The 26,601-nt window shown below is 37.6% G+C and overlaps 1 protein-coding gene across 8 annotated transcripts in view; it reads left to right on the top strand.

The window, feature by feature from the left end:
- The window catches only part of SHANK2 (SH3 and multiple ankyrin repeat domains 2), a 362,604-nt gene that overhangs the window by 89,838 nt on the left and 246,165 nt on the right, over window positions 1-26,601 (top strand). For 5 of the 8 annotated variants that reach the window (XM_026850798.1, XM_026850800.1, XM_026850799.1 and 2 more), the window contains one exon: window positions 21,439-21,489. The exons of the other annotated variants lie outside the window; for them this stretch is intronic. In XM_026850798.1, coding sequence (XP_026706599.1) covers window positions 21,439-21,489 — 51 coding nt within the window. The remainder of the gene's footprint in view (window positions 1-21,438; window positions 21,490-26,601) is intronic. 8 annotated transcript variants of the gene reach the window in all.

Raw genomic sequence — 26,601 nt, 5'->3', positions numbered from 1 at the left:
AAATATCCTCATGAAGATAAGAAAGACAGATCATACTATGAAGTCTCTTGAGAAACATTTCATTTTTGGTCCCTCAGAAAGTGTGTTTTTGGTTAGATATTGAATTTTGATATTGAACCAGATCATAAAACTTTATTATTATTTTAGACTTATTTAATTGCTGTAATTATTTTGTATTTTGTAAGTATTTTAGACTCATTTAATAATTAATAAGTTACAACTGTAGGAAATTCTTTGGAATATGTCCAGCTTTGGGTGGGTCTCTTTTCTATGGAGGTTTATGCTGGTAGATGATGAGCTGTTCAATCATTTAATAGTAAGCTTGTCAATAGTATTCATGATTATTCGCAATAATATTAATTGGAAGGAGACAGTGGTGATGCATTGGGAAAAACTCCATGTTGCTCTTGATTCATCGGGAAAAAACTCCACATGGCTCTTGGAAGATTTCTGACCTAACCTTTTAACTTTGAGTGATTATGCACAGTATCTTTAGCTATAGATATTTTCCAATGAAAGCCTAATATACAGCTAAATGATATATGTGGCAAATAATATTTTTTTCAGAAATAAGTTACCTACTTTCCTAGGTGTGTCATCTTAAGGGTGAGAAAATTTTAATTGGTAGTAGTGATTGGAGGCTGAACATAACAGTAGTTTCGTGAGCAGGTTTTATCTGGTGACAGAAACAAGTTTTTACATTTCTCAAACTGAAGTGTCTGAAAGATGAAAAATAATATTTGCTTGCAATCTCTAATCTTACATAGTGAGGAACTACACTATCTGTGTCCATCTGTTTTGACATGTGCTAATTAACATTATTCTTAGATAATTTTGTTGTCCCAAACTATTGCAGTAGGAAGTCACTTGTACTCTCAATGCAGAAGGTATTATGTGGGTGTCTTCCAGTTTGTCAGTAGTCACAAAGCTGTTTCAAGTAATGTTGCCAAAACTGCAATTAAAAGGATCTAGCAGCAGTAATGTAGTGCTTGTGATTCATGGTCCTGTGCCGTGCGTTGTGGTGAATGAGCTGCTTTGTTCAGTGGCAGAGATCATAGCTCAGCCTCCCCGCAGGAGGAGGGTATCGCTGCCTGCGGAGTGAAGGGATGAGTTGGCAGCGTGCCAACAGCAAAAGCACTACATCTCAATGTGCTGGTCCACAAGAGCTCCAACATCAAGAAATATATATGCTTAAGTGCTCAGTATATCACTTATTATCTATTCCACCTTTGCCTGCCAATTATATTTCATCAGCATTTAGAGTAGAACACCATTTTAAAGCCGCACGCAAAGTCTGGGATCGTTCAGTTAAGAAGAGGCTGAATTGCATGTCTTAAAGGGAGCCTTTTTGGCCTTTTTTTTTTTTTTTTTTTTTTTTTTTTTTTTTGACTGTAGTGCTAAGACTATCCCCATTGTAGAAGGTGATGGAAAACCAGCTCAGGTGGAAAATGACCAGGGTATCCTCTAGCAGTAGAAAACTCTAATTTGCAGCAGAACTACTAAATCTTCGTTCTACAGATTAAATCCCACAGAGATTTTTCTTCCTTTTTATTTAATTAGAAAGCACTTATGTTAGACAAATGTGTTAAAATGATGAAAAACTAGACATGTATAAAATAAGATTCTATGCAATAATCGTAAGACTTCAAACTGTGAAAAGAAGAAAAATGCAAAAATACCTGTTTTAGAAACAAAAAAGGAAAAAATAATGACCCATGGAGTAGTGTGACATCTGGCTGTAAGAGAGGGATGTTCTTCTAAGGTGTGATGTGTCTGGTTATCTCACCCACATCTTGCCAGATAAATGCACCTACTTAAGGCCGGTGTGAGTATACATGTTTAGTCAGAGAGGCAGAGTCTGTGTTTCCCTTTTACAGAAGCAAAATAGATTAAAATTGTATCCAAACCAGAAGATGTAGGTGCCATTGGAGTCCCTACCTAGTCATCTGAAGAGAGGAGACTTTGCCAGTAAAGTCTCAGCTACATAAAATTGTGTTATAAAGGCCACTCCGTTGAGTAAGCTGAGGGTGTTTCAAGACAGATAAGGTCATTTAGGGTTTTAAAACCATCAGGAGGGATCAGAGCTGGTAGATGTATCCTGAGGCAGCTCTGAGCAGCAGAAGATCATGTACCTCAGTGGTCTTTGCAGAGCAACAATCTTCCCTCCCTCCACATCAGTTCTTCAGTCTGGAGGAGCCTGATTTCTCTCACATCCTCATTCTGGATGGGTGCAGCTCTCCATCTCTTGGATGATTTCACAGTGGAGGCTCATGGTGAAACAAGGGGTGATCCATGAAAGGGAGCCTGGCAATTCAAACCTCCTGTTCTCGTGATTGATCTGCAGTGTGTAAACGTTCAGGCAAGGTTGCACTAAGCAGTTCTGTTTCCTTTTGTCTGTAAGCCCTTGTGTCTCCCAGCAAACGAGTTTTGTAGAACATTCTCCTTGGCCACAATACCAGAATGAATATCTGTTGGTTGTTCTGTCCTATTAAAAAATTTGGCCTTTTCCTCTGAAAGTTCAGAACTGTGTGGGTTCTCTCACACATGCTGTCCCTTCTTCTGTCAGCAAGTTGATTCTTCCTTACCTTGCTCCTTTCCCCACCATCAATTGCCAATTTATCTTTCCATGGCAGGTAGTACATTGTATCAGGTGTCTGGGTGACCAGTTTATTGAAACCCTGGTGTGAAAAGTATTTAGCACAGATAACTTGTTTTGGCCTGGTGCTGCCATTTTCAGAAACAAACAGAGAAGAAAAACCTTGCAAATGATTCCTGTGGTTCAGGCACAATAAAAGACACCTCGCTGTCAGCAACGGTGAAAGTTCACATTGGTCTTATTTCAGACGGGGATGATGCAGCTTTATAAAACCAATCAATCGTAAAAGGTAAAAGATTCAGAGAAGAGGAAAAAAGGATATGAGTAAAAGATTAAAAGCAAGGCCCAGATTTCATTGTATTAATTTCTATTCTGAGTTTCTGAACATCAGTGAATCCCTTTCGTTTTCTTGACAGATGTTTGAAATGTGAATGAGAATTTTTGTATCATTTAAAAAGTAATCCTATTTGAAACAAATTAAAAGAGTATTTTTCATAAAGCAAGAAAACCTATTACCATAAGGTACTTAGAAACTTGTTTTACAAGCAGTATGAAATACTTAGTATAGCTTCTCAGATTATTTCAATTTATCATGCCCCTAAATTAGGTTTTTGAGGAATTAGAACAACATCAAAGTAGCTTATTTTAATTATCACTTATTTTGAGAGTCTTTGGAACCCAGATGTCTATTGCAGCTCAGTGACTGTTGTTTCACCTTCTTTTCTGCATTGAGGAAGACATTACATATACTCCCGATGTCTAGCAGTTACACATCATTAAAAAATAATAATAATATCCCTTTTTGAACTTTTTTTTTTAACTAGCTATAGCACATTTATCATTTATTTAACTTTATGCATTTATTTATTGCAAACTAAGAGAAAGTAATGGATTAAAAGATGTGATGAATAGAAAAGTTAATCCCTGATTGTTTTCATCCAGCCTGCAGCTGTCTGTGAGTAAATGAGCACAGCAGATTTAGGAAGCGTTTGCTGTACAGAATTTACTATGGCTTCTATAGGATGGAGGTACAAAACCCAATCATATATATAAGAATATTGAAGCTTTCATTAGATACAGATATGCAAATATTAAGGATGTTACAAACTGATAGTCCTTTGACTTGGATATCCTATGTTTAAATCTCTCTTTTGCCTTGGTTCTTTGTGGTGAGATGAATTTTCAGATGGATTAAATGACATGGGTTGTTCTTCTTCAAGTGAACAAGGTTTGTTTTATATTGTACATCTTGTCCTTCAGCAGCTCTGAAGCTAGAAGTAATAGGATTCTTTTGTTTTATTTTTGTTTGCTTTTTGCTTTAGCAAAATGAAACACATTGAGCTGGTGTGCGAGTTTTTGGTAGTTGATTAGCAGACTAACTAATACTTGGATACTGTTGCTAGGCTTCAAGTCAGAGTTCCTGTATTCCTCTATAATTATGCAGAGATATGTGTGTGTGATGGTTTGTCTGTGCTTTCACAGTGAGGTTTGGTTTGTTTTTTTTTAATATTGAAAATCTTCTAATATGATAGGCTTATCCTTTAAAATATACATATTCAACACTAGGCAGTTGTTTTTAAATAAAATGTTTTTCAAGTATGTGTAAAAGCATTTATTTTTATTGTAATTGTGACTGTAAAGATCTTAAGAAACATGCATTTTATTGTAGAATAAGCAAAACAGGTCGTTCTAAACACAAAGATATTAGTTGATTTGTGGTAAAATTGCTTTTCTAACCCATTTTCTTTAATTAGATCAGAGTGATTGAGGTCAGCAATCTTGTTTTTTCAGCTGCAAGTGTTTCTATTAAATACTAGCCTGCTCAATGAATATTCTGTTTGTTTACTTATTTATTTTGGTTTGGGAAGTCATTTAGTAATTTTGATTTTCATAAATCAAATGGTGGCAGAATAATTCTCAAGTTAGGGGAAAGCATATTTAGAGAGATAAAAGCAGAACCAAGAAAAGGCAGTAAATCAAAAGACTTAAAAACCTACAAAACTGGCAGCAGCATGCAATGACTTGTTCTATTTTTATCACATGTTACTTAATAGAAGCAAAAGGGACACAAGCATGTATTGTAGCCCTGTGTATTTGTCATTTGAATGTGAATAACATTAACCTGTTTCATATGCTAGCAGGCATTTTAACATGGATAAAACATCATAGAGGTGTAATCAGGATGGCAAAGACAATGAAATCTTTACTGCCCACACTTTAAATGCATGTTGTTTGGCAGATTCTCATAATCTTATGTTCCCTTTTGCAGTTTCTGCTAAATTAAGAATTATTTCTCATGTCCATAGAAAAAACACTTTACATTAATGACTTTTATGCTGGGTTACAACCAAATGAATATTGATATGTTAATCTGTTGCTATTATTTATCTGTTTTTCTCCGAAGGGTTGCGAGGAATAGAATGTCATATGCTCAGTCTTGCTGTGTGGTAGGAAACAATTTGGAAGACTGGGAACTGTGATCGGTTAATGTAATTACGTACCAAAATGTAAGACAGAGCTTGAAAAATTTACTGTAGTTTTCTTTTTTCCCTTTGATCGCAAGTAATTTTCTTCTGTGTTGTGCAGGATCTAGGTTTATTTAAAAATTTAAACTTTCTATTTCAACAATTGATTATTCTTGTTGGCCTTTGAACTTCGGTATATTCTGTGTCTATAACATGGAACTGCATGCAGAGCAGTGCAAATTATGTAGTGCATGGTCATTGCCCGTGATTTCTTAGGTTTACTGTAAATTTTGAGCAGGAAAGTAAGGCGAGAACTGATGACATATGTAACTGCTGATATAAGTACAGTAGATTTCAGAATGATTTGGCCCAGTTTTGTAAACCAGTCTGTAGTGTGTCCTTGCCACCTGCCAGGTAGACAACGATTGCCACAGCAACTCCTGTTAGAGTTTGTTTTACAGATGGAACAAGTAGAACCTTGTAATTTAGCCAGAAATAAACTACTGGAGGAATCCCAGTCTCTGCTCAGCGCCCTTGAGCTAGTTTTGTTCTTGGGCAAGAACTCTGTGGTCTGAGCAGTGGGTGCAGGTCACACAGGGCTTACTGGCTTATCCCCTAGAGATGTTTGGGAGGGTGGCCGAGGAAGGGTAGAAAGGAAGGGGGAGAATTGGTATGCGTTTGTGTCTTGCCCCAATCTTCATGCTCAAACCCGAATGGTTGGAAGTGTTTCGAGGGCTCACAGCTCCCACTGCTCCCAAATCTGGCTTCTAGCTAGCTCCTAGTCCACTAGCTTCTCATCAGGAGAAATGCGTCTCACCTTCTCTGCTCCTTCTAGGCCAGGACCATTGTATCCAGCAGTTGGGAGCTGTGGGGTTTTTTAGTAATGTTTCTCTCATCAGTGTGCTGTTCCATCGTGGAGTCGGGTCACCTACCTTTCCCAGGTCCTTAAAGGATATACATGCCCTAAGGCATGGTCCTTTCACTGGTAGTAGCTTTTTTTGCTTTTGTGTTGTTTTTTTTTTTAACAGCTTTCACTGGCTTGACACCACTGAGGTAGTGTGTAGGGAAGTAAAACCAGAGGCCACGTACAGAAGTAGTGTAAGTTACTGAATTAAAAAAAGAAATAAAGCCATAAAGCATAGTCAGCAGGAGGAATGATTCAAGTATACCGGGGATGGTTGCTGTGACTGAGGACAAAAATGGAATGTATTTTTATATATCAAACAGGTTATCAAATGAATAAGATTTCATTTCTTGCTTTACAAAAAAAAAAAAGACGAGTGGATCATACTATCCTCAAAAATTCTGATGAAATGTTAGAAAGGATAATGCCATTGAGCTAAACAGCAGATCAAAAGTCATATTATGAGCAGAGAGCAATGTACATACCCCAGGACTCTTAAATGCTGAAACTTTGAACTAGTATTTTAGCCAAAATGGAGCTATGGTGATGATTTTCGGTTACTTCCTGTGAGTGAGATTCCCAGTGTTGTTTAGCCTGATGGCCAGATCCTTCTAATCCACATAGCTCCTCCTGGAGCTGCTGGAAATGGTCAGATCCCTCAGGAACCTGCTTTCTGATTCAGCTTTCCAGACAAGGTGCCTGATCCTGCACCAGTGTGTCTTTGGGGGACCTCCATAGTGCAGATTACAGAATTTATATTAACTAGTTCCTGCTTGAACTGGATTATAATGAGAAGAAGTGTTTTGTCTTTTTAAAGACCTACAGTAACGTAAATGGGATTTGGAAAATTGTAGCCTAGTCTTGTGATCTTATGTTTCTGGATCCATTTGTTTCAGTTGTTATAGAGTTGATTACCCCCTTCAATAAACGTGTATCTTGTTTCTAATTATCAATTTGTCTGGCTGTAGCAATTGGACCATGAGTATAACTGAGTCTTCTTGACCCTACTGCATCTGTGCCCACGTTTCTCTTCTAAAACCACTCCTTCCTTAGTGACAAGGAGCTGATCTCAAGCATTAGAGAGGAAAAACTCTGAGGAGGAGATGTAAAACTTGACTGGAGGTCTAAATTGAACATAAGAAACTACCATGGACCATATTGCCGTTTCATCAGTATTATCTTAAGTACCTTTCTGCTGACTATTCTCAGGGTCCATTAAAATCTGTATCCCTAGACTTTCTGTAATTGTGCTTTTCTTTAAGAGGGTATGCCCTGTGGAAGTATGTGATCAGTGCGTTTCAATCATGATATATATAGGTCTCTGTGTAACAAAACCAGGAGGGTTTGGATGGCAATACCAATATTAGGATATTAGAGGGCCCACATCTAGTAAGATAAGGCAGGGAGCCTTCAATGCAGCTGTAAGATACAAGGCAGCCCAACAAGGGATACTGCAGAAGAAAAATTGTTTGAAGTGTCTCACAGAGAGTTCTAGTATTCCTGAAAAGTTAATGTATTTTCTTTAAATCGTTTTTCAACATGAGCCTCAAGAGCTCTCTAAGATTGTGTCAAATGCTATGTGGGATTTCAAACAGTGAAACAGTGAAGCAAGGTCAAAAATAGAGGTAGGACAAATGGAGAAATAGATGTGTGCAGAATCCCATGGCTTTCTATTTCTCCCATTTACAATGGTGAGAACACAGGAAAAAGAGATGAAAGAACATGAAATAAATGCTTGATTTTTTTTTTAAAAAAAAAGAAGGCAAAATATAGATTGATAAGAATAGTCAGGAATGCTTACTGAAGAAACTTGCTGTTTCCCAAAGTAAATACAGAGATGGACTAAAACAAACAAACAAACAAAAAAAAAAAAGGGGGGGGGAAACCCCAACCTCAGTGTAATGTAGGTCCTTATGCACTTCATCACAGACCTTCTTTTTCATGCACCAAATAATTTCCTTTATATAATGAGGCTACCAATAGACTACAAAGTTAAGACTAATGGCACAAGGATGGATTTATAACTTATATGTGGACTTTCATGTACCAGTGTCTATCTTAATTGTTGCATTATTCAAAATAATTAGGTACAATATAAGTCCCTTTTGGGAAAAGGACCGTCTTCCATGGACTAATTGGATTTGGATGAGGACAGCCTTCCAAATACAGAAGCAACTTGGTTACATTTCCAATCATATAAAGCAAGGATTTAAATGAATAAAAAACTTTGTATGAATATAAAACTAAGTATTTGAATGAGCTTAGTGATCGCAAGGGTATTTTTCTTTTAGATCAGTTCAAATAACTTCTTTAAGTTGAGCTTTTCAGTAATTGGTAATACCCTCCATTTTGAACAGACTTCTCACACTTCAGTGACTCCCTTACTTAGAACTCCTCTTTCTGTTACGCTAAATTTATATTTATAAAATTTTTAACAGCTAAACATTCTGGTTTCCTTCCAGACAAGTTTATTTATCCAAATTAAATTGATATGTTTTCCATTCCATATACAATGGTTTGGCAATTTACTTTAAGAACAGACTTCACTGAAGAAATTTGTTTTGAATATCTTATGAACAATCTGATGTTCATAGCAACGTATTAATGTCAGAATTTTAGTGAAAATTGATCTTGTAATATACAGTCTCTTCAAAAGGAAATAGTATCCTCATAGAAGACCATTTGTTGTCAAATTATAGATGAGGCTTGATAAAAGGATAGGCTTTGAAGCATATTGCTTTGTAATGAGTGTAATATTTCACACTGTATTTCACACTGTTCACAATATTTCACACTGTTGCTGTTACTCCATTTATATCTCAATCTCCTGGGCTATGTCTGAGTTGACAGTCTTTCCCTTGGAGTTCAGGATAAGCCGTATCTTTTTGCAGTCAAGGTTTTGTCACACTGTGGAACATATCTTCAGAGTAAACACTTTGAGTATTTAAATCAGATCTTGGACAGAGTTCCCAGGGAGTCCAAGGCCACTGAAACTACTTGAACCTTTTCTGTCATTCCTTCTCTATTTTAATGAACTGGTGTTTGGAGATTTTTTTTTTTCTTTGTTTCATTGCCTGATGTCCACTTCATTGACAAAAAAAAATGTTTTAGATGATTTTTCTGTATCTTTTGGATCTAAGTGCAGCAGAATCAGAAGGATGTCTTGTTTACTGGTTTCCATGGTTCTCTCAAGGTGCGATCCTAAAAGATGTACATGTTGTTTGCTACAGTAGCTGTTTTTTAAGGATATCGGAGAAATAATTACTTTGGAGTTATTTGGCTTCATATGTTTTCAGGAACAGTTGAAAATGTAAATTATTTCTAAACCTAGAAATAAATGATATATTAATATATAAATGTAAATTATTTCTAAACATCTGAATATAAGACAGAATTTATGGATGGCACATGTTGGTAAGGGACGACAATTTTAATTTCTTCAATTTCCAAGTTAACCAAACAAAGTTTGATTTACTAGCCTATGTAAACCTATTTTTATATTTGGTTGTAACTATAGCTATAAGTATGACTAAGCTGGTTATGGAATGAGCTTATTGTTTTGCACCACTTTCTCTGGAGCATCTCTCCCTGCTCATACCCTGATCCATGGACAGACATTTTTCATCTGGACAGTTACCAGTACCAGACTGGGACATGCACTCCAGTCTCCTACAGCCTGTCCAGGGTGTTGTTTCCATGGCCTGTACAGCGTGGGAATCCTACTGGTCCACAACAAGATTGTTTTCACAGAGAAACTCTTCTGTTTGTTTTTTTTTTTTTTTTTCTCTTTCTAGGTGTGTCTTGATAATTTCGTATGCAGGTTTTGAAGTCAAAAGACTTATTTTCTGCTCCATTTTATATGTAATGTTGCTGAAATAATTGTTCAGAATTTTTCATAAAAGACAGAATTGTGATACCATCTCGATTCAGAAGAGGTTGCAGAGTAAATATTATTGAGCAGAGTGGCTATAATTGGGTGAAATCCATGCTGAATGAAAACAACAAAAGATTTATTGAATTGAAGAGGCAGGAAGATTTACAGCATTAAGATTGAATTATTTGTATGTGTGTAGGAGTATCTGGTTTTCTGTTAATTATACATTTTGACTAACTCAGTAGACTAGGATTTCAGTAACCTGGTAAAGATACTATCTTAAAATTATCATTCTAGCTGTTTGGCTTTCAAAAATGATGAAAATAAAATGCCCAGATTTTATTCCTCCTCCTAAAGTATTCTCTTAAAAAAAACCCATTACTTGATAAATTTCTGTTCTCTTTGTATTGTAGCATTTCCTACTTGGGAAACTGCCACTTACATCTCTTTGGAACATCTGAGATAGCAAAATTTAACATAAATTCTGTGATGTGTTTTCAGTTTTAAGTGTGCCTTATCAAATCTATAATTTAACACAAATAATTTATTTATCCTAAAGAAATTATTTGTTGCTCCTGAAAAAAAGCCTTTCAAGTGCAGACTGTCAGCTTGCTGGCTTCTCTTTTTTTTTTTTTTTCTGAACTAACACCCAGCCACTAGTCCTTCTAGCATTTCTGGGATTGCAGGCACCAAGTACATGTGTGTCTTGACCTCAGGGATTTTAGCAGACTAAAATTAATGTTTTCTTGTGTGTTACTTGTCCTCTTCCTGCATGTCCCACCTGTGTGAGTGGTCTTGCAGAGATCAGAGTCCGTGTAGCCCCATCCCAGAGACGTGCTGTGTCTCATGCTGTGCAGCCTGATCCTGGCTCACCGTCTTTGCCTTCAAAAGGAAACCCAATCCTTCCTTCTTGTCCACGTCGCACTTGTCCAGATGTCTAGGGTCACACCTTGCAAGGAATCAAAGGAAGCCGTGAGTCCACAGAAATTTTTGTGTTAGTTCAAATTTATCTTTCCCCTTCTTTTGAGGGCTAAGCTTTTTATTTTGGGTCAAAGCATGCCTTATCTTGCCAGCTTCATTAACACTCTTGAGAATGCCAGGTGCTAAAGAGCTCTACTTTTGCTGTGCAAATCAAGTGTGTCTGGTTTCTTGTGGCCTATTTTTACACATTTCTTCATTCTATGACTAGCAAAAGCTGTGAAGGGAACAAAGAGATTGCGAATAGCCAGAGAAAACTGCTGTGATATTATTACAGGAAAGTAAAGGGGAGGATATATTTGTGAGATTCTCTTTCTGAGAGGGCATGGAATTAAAGGCAGGAAATGATGCATATAAAGACAAATAAAATTAAAAGGGGAATAGTATATTTTGTTTGGTATATTTCATATGTCAATTGACTGTCTCCAGATAATACTATAAAAAATGCATTAATGTTTTTGAATAAAGGATTCTCAAGTACCAGTGGCTCAGAAATTTTCTCCTTTATCCACAGGTATTTCAGGGCATTCTTACTTAGCATTCAGTATTAAGCAGTTACGTGCAGAAAGTGAAAATGTGGAGGAACCCGATGGCTCTTTCTCCCCAGAGAAAGAAACAATCTACTGGGGGTGTGTGCTTAAACCCCATGGTGCGCTTTCTTAAAAACGAACAACTGAGTAGGATGTAGGGACCTTGGAGGGAGGGAAGGAGATGCATTGTTCCTTTTTGCAGAAGCCACCAGGCAACACAGGGACTCTGACACTGACCTGGCCACTCAGGGCAAGGACTGGGATCTTGCTCTGCGGTAACTGATGTACAGTTGATATGCATAGGATAGAAACCCAGAAAAATAGCAGAGAACCACTTGTGATGACTTGCAGTGTAGCAGTAAGGCAAGAAAAAGATCCACAGATGAAGTTAATCAGACTGTTTCAGTCCTCCCCATAGATCCTTTAGCCTTTTGGACATTCTTGTCCCCTAAACTCTATCTGGTTGATCCATGTGCAACTCTGTGATTGAGTACCAGGAATTGAGTGCCTAAGACAGTGCTCTCAATGCTTCATAGTGTTGTGTGTGCTTTTTTCTACAGCACCAGGACTGCAGGCGTGTTTATGTCTTAAAGGCAGTCCCAGAAGCCTCCTGCGTGTGCTTAGAGGCAGCAACTGTGAGACCACAAACTGAAAGTTGTAGAGCTAAGCTTTGTTTTGAGCAGTGTTTACCATCAGAAAGCATCCAAGCAAGAAGGTTGTTAGTGTAGCTTGGTGCTGTACTAACATGTTGGTACAGCGTCAGTCTGGCTTGAGGAGCAGTTAAGAATGAGTTCATTTGTCTGCCCCAGTAAAACACAATCAGCTTGTGCTTTGCTGGGACAGACAGGAGCTTTTTCTTTGGCATCGCTACCAAGTACTCATATCCTGTATTGGATTTGTCTAACTGCTAATTACATCCCAAAAAGGGATTTTATAGGTTTTTTTTCAGCTGATTGCTTCTTACCTGTTTCATATCACATTTCCATTTATTCATAATCGCTTTCCTGTTTTCTTTCCTTTGTTGTCACCTCTCCTAATTTTTTGTTCACTTTCGTCAGTGCCAGTTTTTCTTTTCTGTATTGTACCTCTGTGCTCTCCCAGTTCTTTGCTTTGGTTATTCAGCTTCTATTCCCTTGTAAGAAACAACCCTTTCCTGTGTCTGCAGAAGTTGATAAGATTTCTGTGTTGACTTTTCATTTCCCTCAGCAATTTTGTATGAAACTGTAAGATTATTAGCATAAGGAAAATACTTTCTTTGCCCCTTGTCTAAAAGAGAGCTGGACTGAATTTCAGCCACATGCAGGATAATCCTCTCCACCTTTTTAGAGCCTGACTGATAGAAAGCTAAAACTCTTTTTGTTTCTCATGCCACTGCATGTGCAACAGTTGCATTGAACGGCAGTAAATTCAGTCAATTCTGAGATACTTGAGATACTTGAGCTTCAGCTATAGCGAGTACCATGGTGTCTTACGTACCGCTGTGTCGCAACTGCTGGCAGATCTGGCCTTGGTTTATCATAGCAGTGGATTAATAGTTTAACCTGTCTCCAAGAAAAGATTATGTCAGGACTAATAAATTACAAGCACTTGTAAAATATGTTGTTGGTCTTAGATTGGATCAATGAACTTCCATGTTTTCTAAGTTTTGCGAAATTTTATTAGGAGTTTAGGAATTAAAAATAGCTAAAAGAGATCCCAGGAGTCTCCTGCCATTCTTCCTTTCTAATCTCTACTTAGGACAGAGTATTTTTTATTTTTGACCCATTTAGCAATGTTTATTCAGACATCTTCATAAGCAGCAGGTGAGCATTCTTACATGTGACATTAACCAAGAGACACAACAAATGTAAGAACTAATCTGACATTGTTTATTTCAACTAAATTAATGCAAATTTACATTAGCTAGATTTCTGATATAGAAAATGTTTTGAAATTTTATCACAGGACTGTGTTTTCCTCCTTGTGTTAAATAACGCAGTCATCTTTTTGCTTGTTTTGTTGGGTTTTGTCGTTGTGAACTTGGTTGTGTGTAGTGGGAGAACATATGCTTACTGATGATTGTTGTATGGAGAAGGGTTTCCCCTTTATCACCTTTATTAACAAAAGCTAAAGTTTGGAGCCAGTCTGCCTCCAAAGCTGATGGAGGTTTCTCTCCACATGCCTGCACTGAAGGATTTTTTTGGATTTGAGTAAAATATTATTTAGTTGAGTCAAAATCCCTGTGGATTAACAGTGCTTCTCATCCTTATGTGGAGTAAAGGTTATTATCTTAGAAGTACATTTCAGAAGTTATTTGCTGGCAGAAATTTTGTGCAATTAAACATAATTTTTGGCATGCCCAGAGATTTGAAGGGAGTAGTACTTGCTAAGAACTTTTGGATAGTATGGTGGACTTAATAATATGACATTCCCAAACAGAATTTGTGATTTGTTCATCGAATTCCTTTCATTTTCTTATTTGTAAAAGCCAATTATGGAACTATCCAAAAGATAGTTTAGGGTTCCCCCTTTTTCAGGGATCTGCCTCTTCACTGCAAATAATTGAAAGTTAAAAGAATGGAGCTCCTGTTACAAAGTCTGGGGCATTGCCAGTGGTTCAGAGGGCAGGGTCCCTGCACAGGGCGATGCCTGGTCACGATGGGGACGGCACTTGGTTTTGAACACTGTGGCCCAGCATCCTGCGGGCTGGAAATGAGCACTGCGCCTGCTGTTGGTACCCAGGAATTACTGTGCCCTGCCTACTTTTCTCTTTGAAAAACAGTTAAGTGTTTCTGCTTTCCACCCATGGCTGGGTCTAAATAAACAGTTGCAATTTATTCTGTGCTAGCTGATGAGGGAGATAGTTCAATTGATGGGGGAAGTTTTACTGGTATCTAAACTCCGTTATGCAAGTGATAATTGTGTTCTGCATTAAAGAAGTGTAAATCTGGATAAAATCCACATAAATAATTACGGATTTAGGCTTTATCTTAGGGTGTGTTTGGGTTTACTCTTGGAGAAAAAAAAAAAAGACAAAATCTATTAAGTCTTTTTCTGGCAGCTGGTGGACTGTGCAATCTGAAAAATATCTATACGTATTAAAAAACCCTGCTTCTCTTCTGATTTGCATCTTCTAAGTGAATAAATGGAGTAAGTTGAGAGTAAAGAGTTATTTAAAACCAAAGATGCTCCATTTAGTTATATGTAGTATTTGGAACTGGCATGTTCTTGACATACAAAGATAAAACTTAAGTACTTCTGACAGACAAATATTTTACTGATCCAGTGCTATATGCAAATTAAAATCTAAAATTATTTGATTAATACCACGTTCATGTACAATAGCAGTGATTCTGGTTTCTGAAACAGTAAGTTACAATGACATAAGCTTTGTATCCAGCTTTTATAGATTACACCAGCATATGGTTTAGACACTTTGTTACCATCCTTAACACAACGGACTCTAATTTTAGAATGTTCTGGTTGCAGCTAAATTGTTTTTGTCATATACTTCTTTTTTTTTGAGAAAAGTAAAGGGGGTTTTTTTTGTTTGCAGTGTTTTAATAATCATGCTCAAGTCCATTAAGCTTTGCGGAAACTAGAAAGAAATAGGAAAACAATGAGTCATTAAAATACATGTTGTGGAGGATTAAATTCTCTATTCTGGTTGAACTGCTTCCAGGCAAGAAGGAAAAGTCAGCCAAGTATCATATCATGTTAAAGAAGTCTCAGAACTTTGGCAAGATTTTTCTGTGTTGTGTTTTTTGTTTTTCTTGGTAAATACTCCTAAAAATTGACTTTGTGAATACCAAAGTCAGCTCCTACTATATGAGAGGTGCCTGTAAGGGGTTGGGTAAGTAGAGCATGATGGTGTTGGGTGGCCCTGGTGTAGTATCGAGTCATTTGACCATCAGTGAACATCAGTGATAAAATAAGCTATGTTACTTAACTCATATCTGAGTCCTCATCACCCAAGATTAGCATTTTAATAAGTTGTTACAGTGAGGAGAGCTATTTAAAGAGGTGAAATGTTCAAGTCCAGAATTTGTTTCATGGGATGTCAGGCTAGTACATAGATAGACTCATTAAAGATCATTATCATGGTCTATCACTTAACCTCCTTATACAGATCTGTAGATGGAGAATTACAAGGAGTTTTAGTCATGACAATTCACATATATACTCTGACCATTTCTGTTTTGTGATAGAGCCATTACGTTTACATTAATCTCATAAAAGCTACAGGGTGTCCTCTTTAAATAGCTTTCATATTTCTGTGTTAAATAACATTTTACAGGTTGCTTACTTCTGATGGGGCAGGATGTGAATAGATGCACTTAAAATGATATAATCCAGATCAGTAGTTAAAATTATTTCATCATTAGATAGAGTATTTTTTGCAAAAAAAAAGCATAAAACTGAACAAACAGTCAAGATTTACACATGTGTAAAATAACACCATTAGGGCCTAGCTTTTCTTAAGTTTAATTCCTGCAGACACATAGAAAAATTGGTACAATTATCACTGACCCAAAAGAAGCTTGAAGTCAGAATCAGATCTCTGTGTTTAATGATACTCAAGATTTTATCTTTTAACACATACAGATTTGGAATAAGTTCAGTATAGTTTATATGTGAAGACAGATACCAGTTCTGAAGCATTTGACAAAATATTTGGGTACATATTTAATCTATTTTTTTATAGAATGCTACTGCTTTGTATCTTGGATCAGCAATGGACGCATAGGAGATCTCAATTATTCAACCTAAATGAGTAGTCAGCTTAATTAAGGATCTTGAATATGTGTGTGCAATGTGCTAGTGATATAACTTACTGTGGCGGATTTTTAAAAATTTCAGTTCATCTTAAATTTAAGGGTTATTTTTGGCAAACAAAATGTCTCCAAACAGTCTGTGGAAAATTTAATATAGCTTTATAGTGAAAACATCATGTTTCAAGTACATAGGATCCTGAGAATCAGAGGTTAACATTCTTTGAGGATGTGTTTGTGCTTTGTCTTCCGAGGGAAAAGTATAGATCTCTCTGTGGAAATCTTCAGGGAGGCACCATGAAAGTAGAATTTTGGTCTGTATTGTATAAACATTGAAAATGTCTTTGCAATTTTCATCAAGTGAGAACCTAACCCTATTCTCTCTGTCTTGGGGTCCTGTTTCCCTTGATTAAGTGGTGTGTTGCCACTACACAATCACTACAATACACTGTAGCTGTCACACTCCACATGTTACTCTGGCAGATCTAAAAGAGCAAGTATTACTGAAAATCTGTGAAGGGAAATAAAATTAGAGGAAAATAAGCTGCTAATATAGTGGTTTATGTCAGTAGTCTTTCCAACCATTTAAAAAGTGTGTGATACTGGCCAAGATACTAGTCAAATTCTTATTGAAACAATATTTCATCTTGAATTCTAGGTGGAAGTGGTTATTGGTCTGATTATCTATGTCAACAGCATATTTTTCTCATTGTACCTAGAATATCTGACATTTAGGATTTTTATTTTTTTTTTCGTATTTTAGGCTTTCTGACAGTCAACTATATATCTGAAAGGACTGAAAATATATATGACCTTAATGGAATTTTTTTGCCACCTAGAGTGAGGCATATTTGATTTTTTTCTTCATTATTATACACTTTTTAATTTCATGGTTATGACAAGAATGTTTTCTGTTGTAATTTGTCAGTTGGTGATTTCATGAGATCAGGTCAGGGTTGCCAACAGAATTTTTGGGTTCAACCCATTGTTGAAATAACTGATTAAATCTAGCTTTTTTTTTTTCTTGCAAATGTCTTCTCTGAAAAATAAACATCAGTGTCCATTGAATTGAACCCTCTCCTGCTGTGTACAATATGTAGGGAAAAATTGCATTGCCTGAATACAAGCAGCATAATGATTGTCCTTAAAACCAGAAGAGTTAAAGCTATTAAATTCTGATAAAGAACATTAATGCATGGAGTTTACAACTGCCTGAGTAAGAGCTGATGATAATATATTCGGATGCATGGAAGTGCTTCATAACATAAGGTTTATGTAGATTTCACAGAAAATTTGTCCAGGGTAATTTATATAAACTTGCACAAATTATGCATGCCTCTGCTGTTCACATTAGCTTGTAAGTAATGTTGTATAACTTCTTAATGGCTAACTGAGCTTTTAGTTTCTCACTGTGATTTTAAAAGAAATTTATTGTTTGTGATCTTAATGTTTACTGTTGTATACTCCTAAAGATAACAAGATAATTGTTGTAAATCATGGTCTGAGGTGATTCCCGTTGAATCTTATTATTGAAAATGAAGGTGGTGACAGCAATAATTTCTTCCATCATTGGAAAAATTCTTTAGGTAACTTTAAATTTGTTTCTATGTTTGACTACTGTATGTCTGAAGTTTCATAGTTGGATACAGAATGAATATAATTGTGATCAGTGCTACAGTAAACACAGGCTTTTAATTAAAAAATTCTCAGGTATGTGCCAAATAACCCACCTTTGTTGACAGGGAGAGAGAATCTACTTGAATACAAATAAAACAAGTTCCTTTTCAAAGCATGGGCACAGGTCAGTGTTTTTTTCCTCCTGAAAACTATACTAGGGCATGGAAAAAAAGGAGGTGATTGGTGACAGCCAACATGGCTTCACTAAGGACAAATTTTGTCTAACGGAGTTACAGCACTGGTGGATAAGGGAAGAGCAGCTGATGTCATCTACCTGGACTTGTGCAAAGCTTTTGACTCTGCCCCACATGACACCTTTGTCTCTAAATTGGAGAGACATGGATTTGATGGATGGACCACTCAGTGGATAAGGAATTGGCTGGATGGTTGCACTCAGAGTTGTGGTTCAGCGGCTGGATGTCCAAGTGGAGAGCAGTGACAAGTGTCGTTCCTCAGGGCTGGTGTTGGGACCGGTGCTGTTTGACATCTTGGTTGGCGACATGGACAGTGGAATTGAGTGCACCCTCAGCAAGTTTGCCAACAACACCGAGCTGTGTGGTGCAGTCGACAGGCTGGAGGGAAGGGATGTGCCATCCAGAGGGACCTGGATAGGCTGGAGAGGTGGGACTGTGTGAACCTCATGGAGTTCAACAAGGCCAAGTGCAAGGTCCTACCCATTGGTTGGAGAAATCCCAAGCATAAGTCCAGTCTGGGTGAGGAGTGGCTGGAGAGCAGCCCCAAGGAGAAGGATTTGGGGGTACTGGTGGATGGAAAACTGACTGTGAGCCAGCAATGTGCGCTGGCAGCCCAGAAAGCCACCCCTGTACTGGGCTGCACCCAGAGCAGTGTGGGCAGCAGGGCGAGGGGGGGGATTCTCCCCCTCTGCTCCACTCTTGGGAGACCCCCCTGCAGTGCTGGGTCCAGCTCTGGGGGCACCAACAGCAGAAGGACACGGACCTGCTCGAGTGGGGCCAAAGGAGGCCACGAAGATGCTCGGGGGGGCTGGAGCACCCCCCTGTGAGGACAGGCTGAGAGAGTTGGGGGGGTTCAGCTGGAGAAGGCTCTGGGGAGACCTTAGAGAGGCCTGCCAGGAATGAAAGGGGCTACAGGAAAGGGGGGAGGGACTCTTGATCAGGGAGCATAGGGATAGGATCAGGAGGAATGGTTTTAAACTGACAGAGGGGAGATTCAGGTTAGATCTAAGGAAGAAATTCTTCCCTGTGAGGGGGGTGAGGCCCTGGCACAGGCTGCCCAGAGAAGCTGTGGCTGCCCCCTCCCTGGAAGGGTTCAAGGCCAGGTTGGACGGGGCTTTGGGCAACCTGGGCTGGTGGAAGATGAACCTGCACATGGCAGGGGGTTGGAACTAGATGATCTTTAAGGTCCCTGCCAACAGAAGCAGTTCTATGATTCTGTGATTTTGCCATCACTACAGAAACAGGCTGATTTGCAGGCTCAGTTGCACCAAGCACCTGCAGCCACTGGGACTGGGGTTGTAACGATTTGTGCGGTTCCTACAGGAGACTCCGGGCTTGCAGTGTGGAGGAGTGTCAGGAGTTGTGAATGATCCTCGTTCTTAACTGCTTTCCCTTGATTTGCATTTGAGCTACTTAACCACTGGTAGATTGTTTCAGTTTTCCTGGTGAATAATGCATGAGGGTATATAAGTGGATGTTCCTTGGCTGAGTGGGCTGCAGATGAAAAGTGTCAGCTCCTTTGCAGCATTAATGTGCATTTTTTTCTCAGGTTAAAGCTGTAGAGAACCTAGATACGCTTTTTTTGGATGACTCCTACAAATGCCAAAATATTGGCAATGTTTGCTTTTTCTCTTCTTTTCCATTTGAATACCTGTTATTAGAATGAAAAATCAGTTGCCAATTTTCTGTCACAAGCTTATTTTCCTTGGGACTCCCCTTTGAGATTTCAATGTGGCATTGGTGTACCTGCTGCCTGAGCTTCCTGAAAACTATCAGGAACAGGTTGTAGGGGTGGTTTTTTGTTTTTTCTGCCATGAAGGTTAATTTGTTTTACTGTCTTAGAACACTGATTCCTCCTTGTATCTCCTCCGCACTCCTTAGTGTGTCCCAAAGGTATAATTGGAATATCCTTTCCTGCAAAAGCAACCTTGAGGCACAGACAGATTCATGCAATTCTTGTGTATAATATGTGCAATGTTTCATATAGGTAGATCCAAACATATTGAATGCTATAATAAATGAAACAACCCTTAAAGGTCTTCAAAGTTTTCCCTTATTAATTTACTAAGGGGCATTTGTGTATCTTAAGGTACACTTGTTTCAGTCCCAGGGGTAGGCAGATCTTTTCTCCTTTTTCAGCTTATTAGAAAATACCTTTTTACGTTCCAGAATGCTAGAAAATTAAAGCACAACCATTGTTCTTGTTTGCTTGTAGTTAGGCTTATAATTATCTATTCAAGGTCATAATTTGAGTCCTAAACCATCAGCACTCTGAGACTTATGTCATGGGCCATTCTAAACAAAATATTTAATTAGAGTAGTCCAATATGAAATGTGAAAACTTCCAGGGATGTATCTGGCATATCAAATACTTTGGAAAATGTTGTTTGATAGGAGAGTCCTGTGGGAGTGTGGTTAGAAAGCACTTTCTAAAATACAGAATCATAATACTGAACAAAAACCAGTCTTATAAAATATAGCTCTTCCAGATTCCCCAAATGTAACAATATCCCTTGAATTTACAGACATCCAGACATGAACTGTAGATAAGTATATTGTAAAATAATGCTTTTAAGCTAAACTTAGTCTGACATTTCATAAGTTAAAAGATTGAAAGCGTGTGAAATTGTAGAGGTTATATAGTAAACAAGACAGAGTTGTACAAATGTTTTAAAAGCAGATATAGTTTAGTAGTTATGATAACAGAATTCCATAAATATTCAAAAACAGTCATATGAGTATTTTGTGGACTTTTTTTGATGTAGAGATGTTGAAAATTGCAGAGAAAATATTTGGCAGAAATATACCGTCTTAGAAGGGCTCATTTTTACTACTATCAGGTTGTACAACATGAATTCTCTAAATATAACCAAAGAATAATAGAGAGGAAAAAGAAAAAAATATTTTGAGAAGATGTGTTTTAAGTCTGAAACAGTTATAAAACATGCTCTGAAAAGCCATTTTCCAGAAAGAAAAGTGATCTTTTTATGATGGTGATTCTGCGATTGCAGTGCTACCGAGGCAAGGAGGGGGGGTGTCGTTGGTGTCCTGTGTACCACTACAGAGTGTGGTCCCTGACTTTGACATGGGTCATTCCAAACCCTGCAGTTAAACAATCTTTCTCATTGTTTTAGGTGTATCGCTAAGATATTCCAGTCGTCCAAGCCATGTGTCACCTTCCTCTGCCATCCTTAATCATGTTTAACATTCTTCCTTCCCTTCACTTTCATTTCCTCATTTTATGTGCCAAGTGGCAGGGACAGCAGAGTAAGACAAACTATTAAGTGAAACTAAATTTTGCTTCCTCATCTCCTCTAAATGTTTATTTTGTCCACCTTTCCATTTTCAATCATGCCATCAGAAGAGCTTCGCTTACATAAACCTCTGCTTTCAATTTTTCCCCTTAAAATCAAATTCTGATGCCTAACTTTTTTTTTGCTGTTGCCTTCGTTCCTTGCCCTTCTTAAAGGTTCCTGCTTCCCATATCCAAGTAGAAGTCCCTGGAATCTGTTGCTGGCAGGTAAGGGTTAATCCGTGGTAATTTTTCTGTTTGGGGGCAATAGTAGAAAGGTCTGATTTTTGGTGCTCTTATTCCCAGTGAAGGAAAATTAGTGAAACACAGTGGTATTTTAAGAGCTTAGCTTTACCATAAGGAAGGGCTTCACAGACCCATATTCTGTTGCCTTGAGCATGTTAAAGTTGGTGGTGGATGAAGAGGGTCTTCATTAAAGATTTGGGATTCCAGATGACTCTGAACTTTGCATTTGGGCCTCAGAATATTGAAAAGATGGATTGAATGAAGTGTTTTTAGTGTAAGATGCTATTCATTGTGACTAATAGAATGATCCCTTCTTAATATGTTTTATGCTGTGCCCATATATATGAAATCATATATCTAAAGTAGTGATTAAATGGTGTGTTATCCCAGTCAGTATACCAACCAAAATGCTAGGGGGATGTATTTTCTTAAGATGTTTGGCTTGCCATGGAAAGGGAGTGCAGTTGAACTATATTCAGATGAACTGTCTTGGCACTTCTCGGCTCGGTGTCCCAGGGGTACCCAGGCACACACCAGTCCCTTTCGCCCCTTTGCTCCTCTGCTGGGTTTCCCATGGCTGCACAGGCCAGGAGGGAGCTGCAGTGTGCTCAGGTGGATCCCGGCCTGAGCATCCCGACTGGAGCCCTTCGGGGAGGAGGGTGGCACGATGCGCCGTAGAGGACACCTGCCACAAGGGCTAGAGCTGGGCTCGATGTTTCAAGAGTCTGATGTACTCTTAACGGCAACAATGCGATTTCATGGGCCAGTGCAGACACTGCCAAGCAGCCTTGCAGAGCTTAATTTCTTCTGCCTTTGTTCACAGGAGAAGGAGTATCATAATGAAGAGAGACAATGATTAGCAGCAAGGCAGGCAAAACACAGCCTTTGCTTCGAGGTGCTATTGACAGCAATTTTTACATCACTTACATATCTGTACGACAGAAATGTAATACTTCATTAACAAAGCCTAACTCATTCTGGAACTGATGTAAAAGGCTTTACTTAATTTGGGCAACCTTCTATGTGAAGACCAGTGAAAACTTGTTTATGGGATTTAAACAATTATAAATGTGGGAAAATGTTTGCAATAAGAAATTTATTTTAAGAGTGGTGTTACTCTAAGGCGTACACAATATTATTATTAAAAAATAATGCAGTTCTGCACCTCATCTCACAGTTTTCTCGTGGATGACATTTCAGCAAGGATTCTGTATACAGATAGCCCATTCTGCATGTTCCTACCCACCTTTTCCCTGGGAAAGCCAGCAAATATGCAGCAGAAAAAGGACAGCTTTGGTTGGAAAACTTCTGCATAAAAAATAAATGGATTATGGTATGGACCAAATTAGCAATTTAAAAATGTAAGCTGCCAGAACAATAGATCAAAAGAGAGACTAATATGCATTAAGATTTTTTTTTTTAACTATATAAATACAGAATAAGATGTATATTGCAATAAGTGGGGTAGTTCCCCATGAATACTTCTCAGTGTACCTGTCTTCCATCCACTATAAAGCATCATCCATTTAATTTTGATGCACTGTCGTTTTTGTGGAAACCTTAAAACACATTGATTTAAAAATGTGTAATAAATAGGATGCTAATTATGTATAAATATTTCTCTGATTACAGATAGTTTGGGGTTGTTTTTACAAGTTCTTTTAAGAGAATTGCTTAATGTATGCTGATATGTTACTTTGTTAGTATATTAGTATTTTAAGGTAGTTTACAATTCATTTGTTAATAGGAAGACTCCAAATTTCATCGAACAATGTAGGCTGGAATTTTTTTCAGTATTAAGAAAATAGATGCTTAATTTTTATTCAAGGCCAACAGAATTTGGGCACAGAGCTCCTTTTAAACATTCTAACTTTGTAATTTAATTGAGACAATGGTCTTGATGCTGCCCTGAGATTTGTGTCTGCATGAATTCCAAGCACATGTGTCCATGCAGAATTCCAAGGACTATTCAAAATAGGAGAATGGTTGTAGAATATATGAGCTCAAGTTTATCCTGTTTATGCATGTAAAATGTTTATCAAGAGCAGTTTAGACAAGGAAAGCTTACATAAAGAGTTCTTGTTGTATACCTACAGCAAGCCTACTTTTTGTGGACATACATCTGGGTTTACGCGTATCCATTTTTTATGGTGCAGTGGGAGATAGAAACCATTTTAGAATAATTAAATTCTCAAAGCTTGAAATAAAATGCTTCAAATAATTTAACAAAACAACAACAATCTTAGATTTTTTTCAGTGATATAGTGAAGGTGTCTCTGCCCATGGCAAGGGAGTTGGAACTAGATGATTTTAAGGTCCCTTCCAACCCAAACCATTCTATGATTCTGTGATTATCGGAAGTATAAAGGAAATGTTAAACATACCTTATTGTTATTTTAGGTATATGCTTGTACTCTTCTGCCACTTCCACTGTACTTTATCTCTTTGTGTATTTGAGTTTCAGAAATGAGTGTGACTAATAGTTTGAGCCTGGATCAATGGAAGTATTTTCAGAACTGAAATACATGCTGGAGCAACAAAAACCACATTCACAGTTCACTAAAACTCAAATTAACTTTTAAAATCAGTAGGGATGAATTAACCAATACATTTTCCAACCTGAGTGTAAGACACAATTCAGATTGTACTGTGCAAGCATGTAAGAAGACAAGCGTTTTGGAGGAGTAAGTCATATGGGATAGCCTTTGTATTATAGTGGACTTTCCATTTCTATGGTGGAGAAAGTTTGAAGATAAGTCAGTTAAATTCCTGGTGAGTGACATTCAGTTAAAAGAAATTTCATTACTATCAGTTTTCACTGTTATGTCTCAAAGGAAAAACAAAATTACTCTGTGTAGTTACACATTACTGTAAGTTGATGGGACATAGATTCTGTAGGATTGGCATTTATGAAGACTGGCAGTGCCTGTTAACTGCAGTATTGATAGGGTTGACAGCTTTTAAGTTTGCCTATGCAGCAGTGACCTACTTAGACCTATTTAGAAATTTCCAATAACACTTTTCTGGTTTTGGAGAAGAGTTCAGTATCAGTGAAGTCAACATTTTCATGAAAATATTTCAGTTTGGTGAACCTCTGAAATACTGTGCAGTGGCTACTCTGCTCTTTCTCCAACATAGCAAGTTGTTATCTGTGCCTGGGGGCTTGATGGTGAGTCCCCAATCTCATACCACCATTTGCTCATAGTTCCCCTTACTACTCCTCTCTGGTCAGGTAGCTGTTCAAGTGCATTTTTTTGTTAGTTCAGCCAGCGCTGTGGTCTGAATGTTTTACGTCTTTCCCCTCAGCCTTAGCTAAAATATAGGAAGTTTTCAATGCAGTTTCTTTAGGTTTTGTTTTGCTTGGTTTAAAGTTATAATGTAGTGACTTTGGACATTTCTTAAAATTTTTATTCAAACTATGGTATAAGTAGGATTGCAGGTTGTCAGAATCAAATTGTGTTGTAACCATGGTAGAAAATGCAGCCTTTGTGATGAAATGTATAGATGTACTATGTTCTGGTTTTATTATAACTTGGAAGTTATCTTGAGGACTGCTTAGTTCTGTGTAGTTTTATGACATTTTCTGTTCTTGTCAGAGTCTGCCGTGACACTTCCTTAACAAGGAATTAAAATCTCATGGGTTCCTAATTCTGCTCCATCTTTACCTGATAAAATGTTCATAAACACACAGTATGGAGCAATCACCTTATATCTATAAAAAAGGCACTGAGAGCTGATCTAATTCTTAAAACTATTAAGGTGCAACTTAGGGGGAATTTACACAAAGTATTTTTGGAATTTATATGAAATATTGAAAACAAAAATGCCCAAATGGGTTACAAAACCAGTAAAGCAAAGCTACAGGTTCTGCTTTTGCTAATTTATATCTCTTGAGCAGCTTTGATGAATCCAGGTTCAACTTAACTGATGGTTTAGCATTTCCCTAAGCCCAGCAGACTCCTGTTTCAGGAGGTGCAGTGAGAGCAAAAGTGTGACTGAACTGTCCCCATCACCCAGGAGTCCCTGGCTGATGGAGTGAGAAGTCCTGTTGGGGAACTCTGGTTTAATTAGTGCAGCTTTGAGTCAGCCCCCAAATGATGGAGCACAGAACTGGCCTTAAGTCGATTTGGTAGAGTTCTTTTCACTGTGCTTATGTGACAAAAATCTTCATAAATTAAGAAAAGGAAGATGAGCCTTTCAGAAACTAATGAAGGCGTCGTTTCATATCTCAGCATTGGAGCAGCTTGGACCACTAAGGTTAGGTAGTCACAAATCCCACTGAGTTACTGAAGCAAGTGACAACTTTCCAGTAACAGCTTCAAAGCTGTTAAATGTCTTCTGTATTTGCAGAGGCTTCTCACTACGTGTAAGGGAGGTTACACCAGGACACATCTTTTGATAGTGTATGACATTATGCAGTGCACCCATCACATTGCATCATCATTGAAATAAACACTGTGCAGATCATGTCTTTTTGTTACATTAAAGCTTAATGACAAAAAATTGAAATTGTACAATGAGAACAAATGGATTCCTACTCGTCGTCTTTCAATATTTGGTTTCAAAAGCCAAAATAAATAGAAATATTTCATCTTTGCTTAAATCAGCAGTCCCAATGAACAGTTAAGAAAATTCAAAGCTTCATCTTTTGTAACATCCTTGATGTTTTATTTTTCAAAATTTATCCAGAGAAATTGGATTTGCTAAAGATCTGGTGTGGTACAACAGCTAGTTGAATCTTATTTTTCCAGCTTACTATCTTCCGGCAGGATTTTGTGTGGGTGTCTGCATCCTGTTTAGTCTTCCATATCTCAAGCACTTTCAGTTTTCCCCGGGAAAGTTTTGCACATTCCAGTGCCCCTCATTGTCCAAAATTGATATCAGTAACATTTTGTTGTCATAAAAAGACATGATAGGTTTGCCAAATTAAAAAAAAAAAAAAAAAAAAATTCAAATTCTTTTTTCACGATAGTCCTTTTATGCTTGAAGTGAGATGATATGCTCTCATATGATTACAGTAAGTCACAGTGTACTACAGGGTCTGCTTCTGTGGCCTTTTTGCCATTATTTTGTTGGTATACTACTACACTGTAT

Source organism: Athene cunicularia (genome assembly GCF_003259725.1).
Source record: "Athene cunicularia isolate RWA chromosome 5 unlocalized genomic scaffold, athCun1 chr5_part3, whole genome shotgun sequence".
NCBI lineage: Eukaryota > Metazoa > Chordata > Aves > Strigiformes > Strigidae > Athene > Athene cunicularia.
The sequence above is the reverse complement of the archived record's forward strand: the minus strand, read 5'-3'. Positions and strand labels throughout refer to the sequence as shown.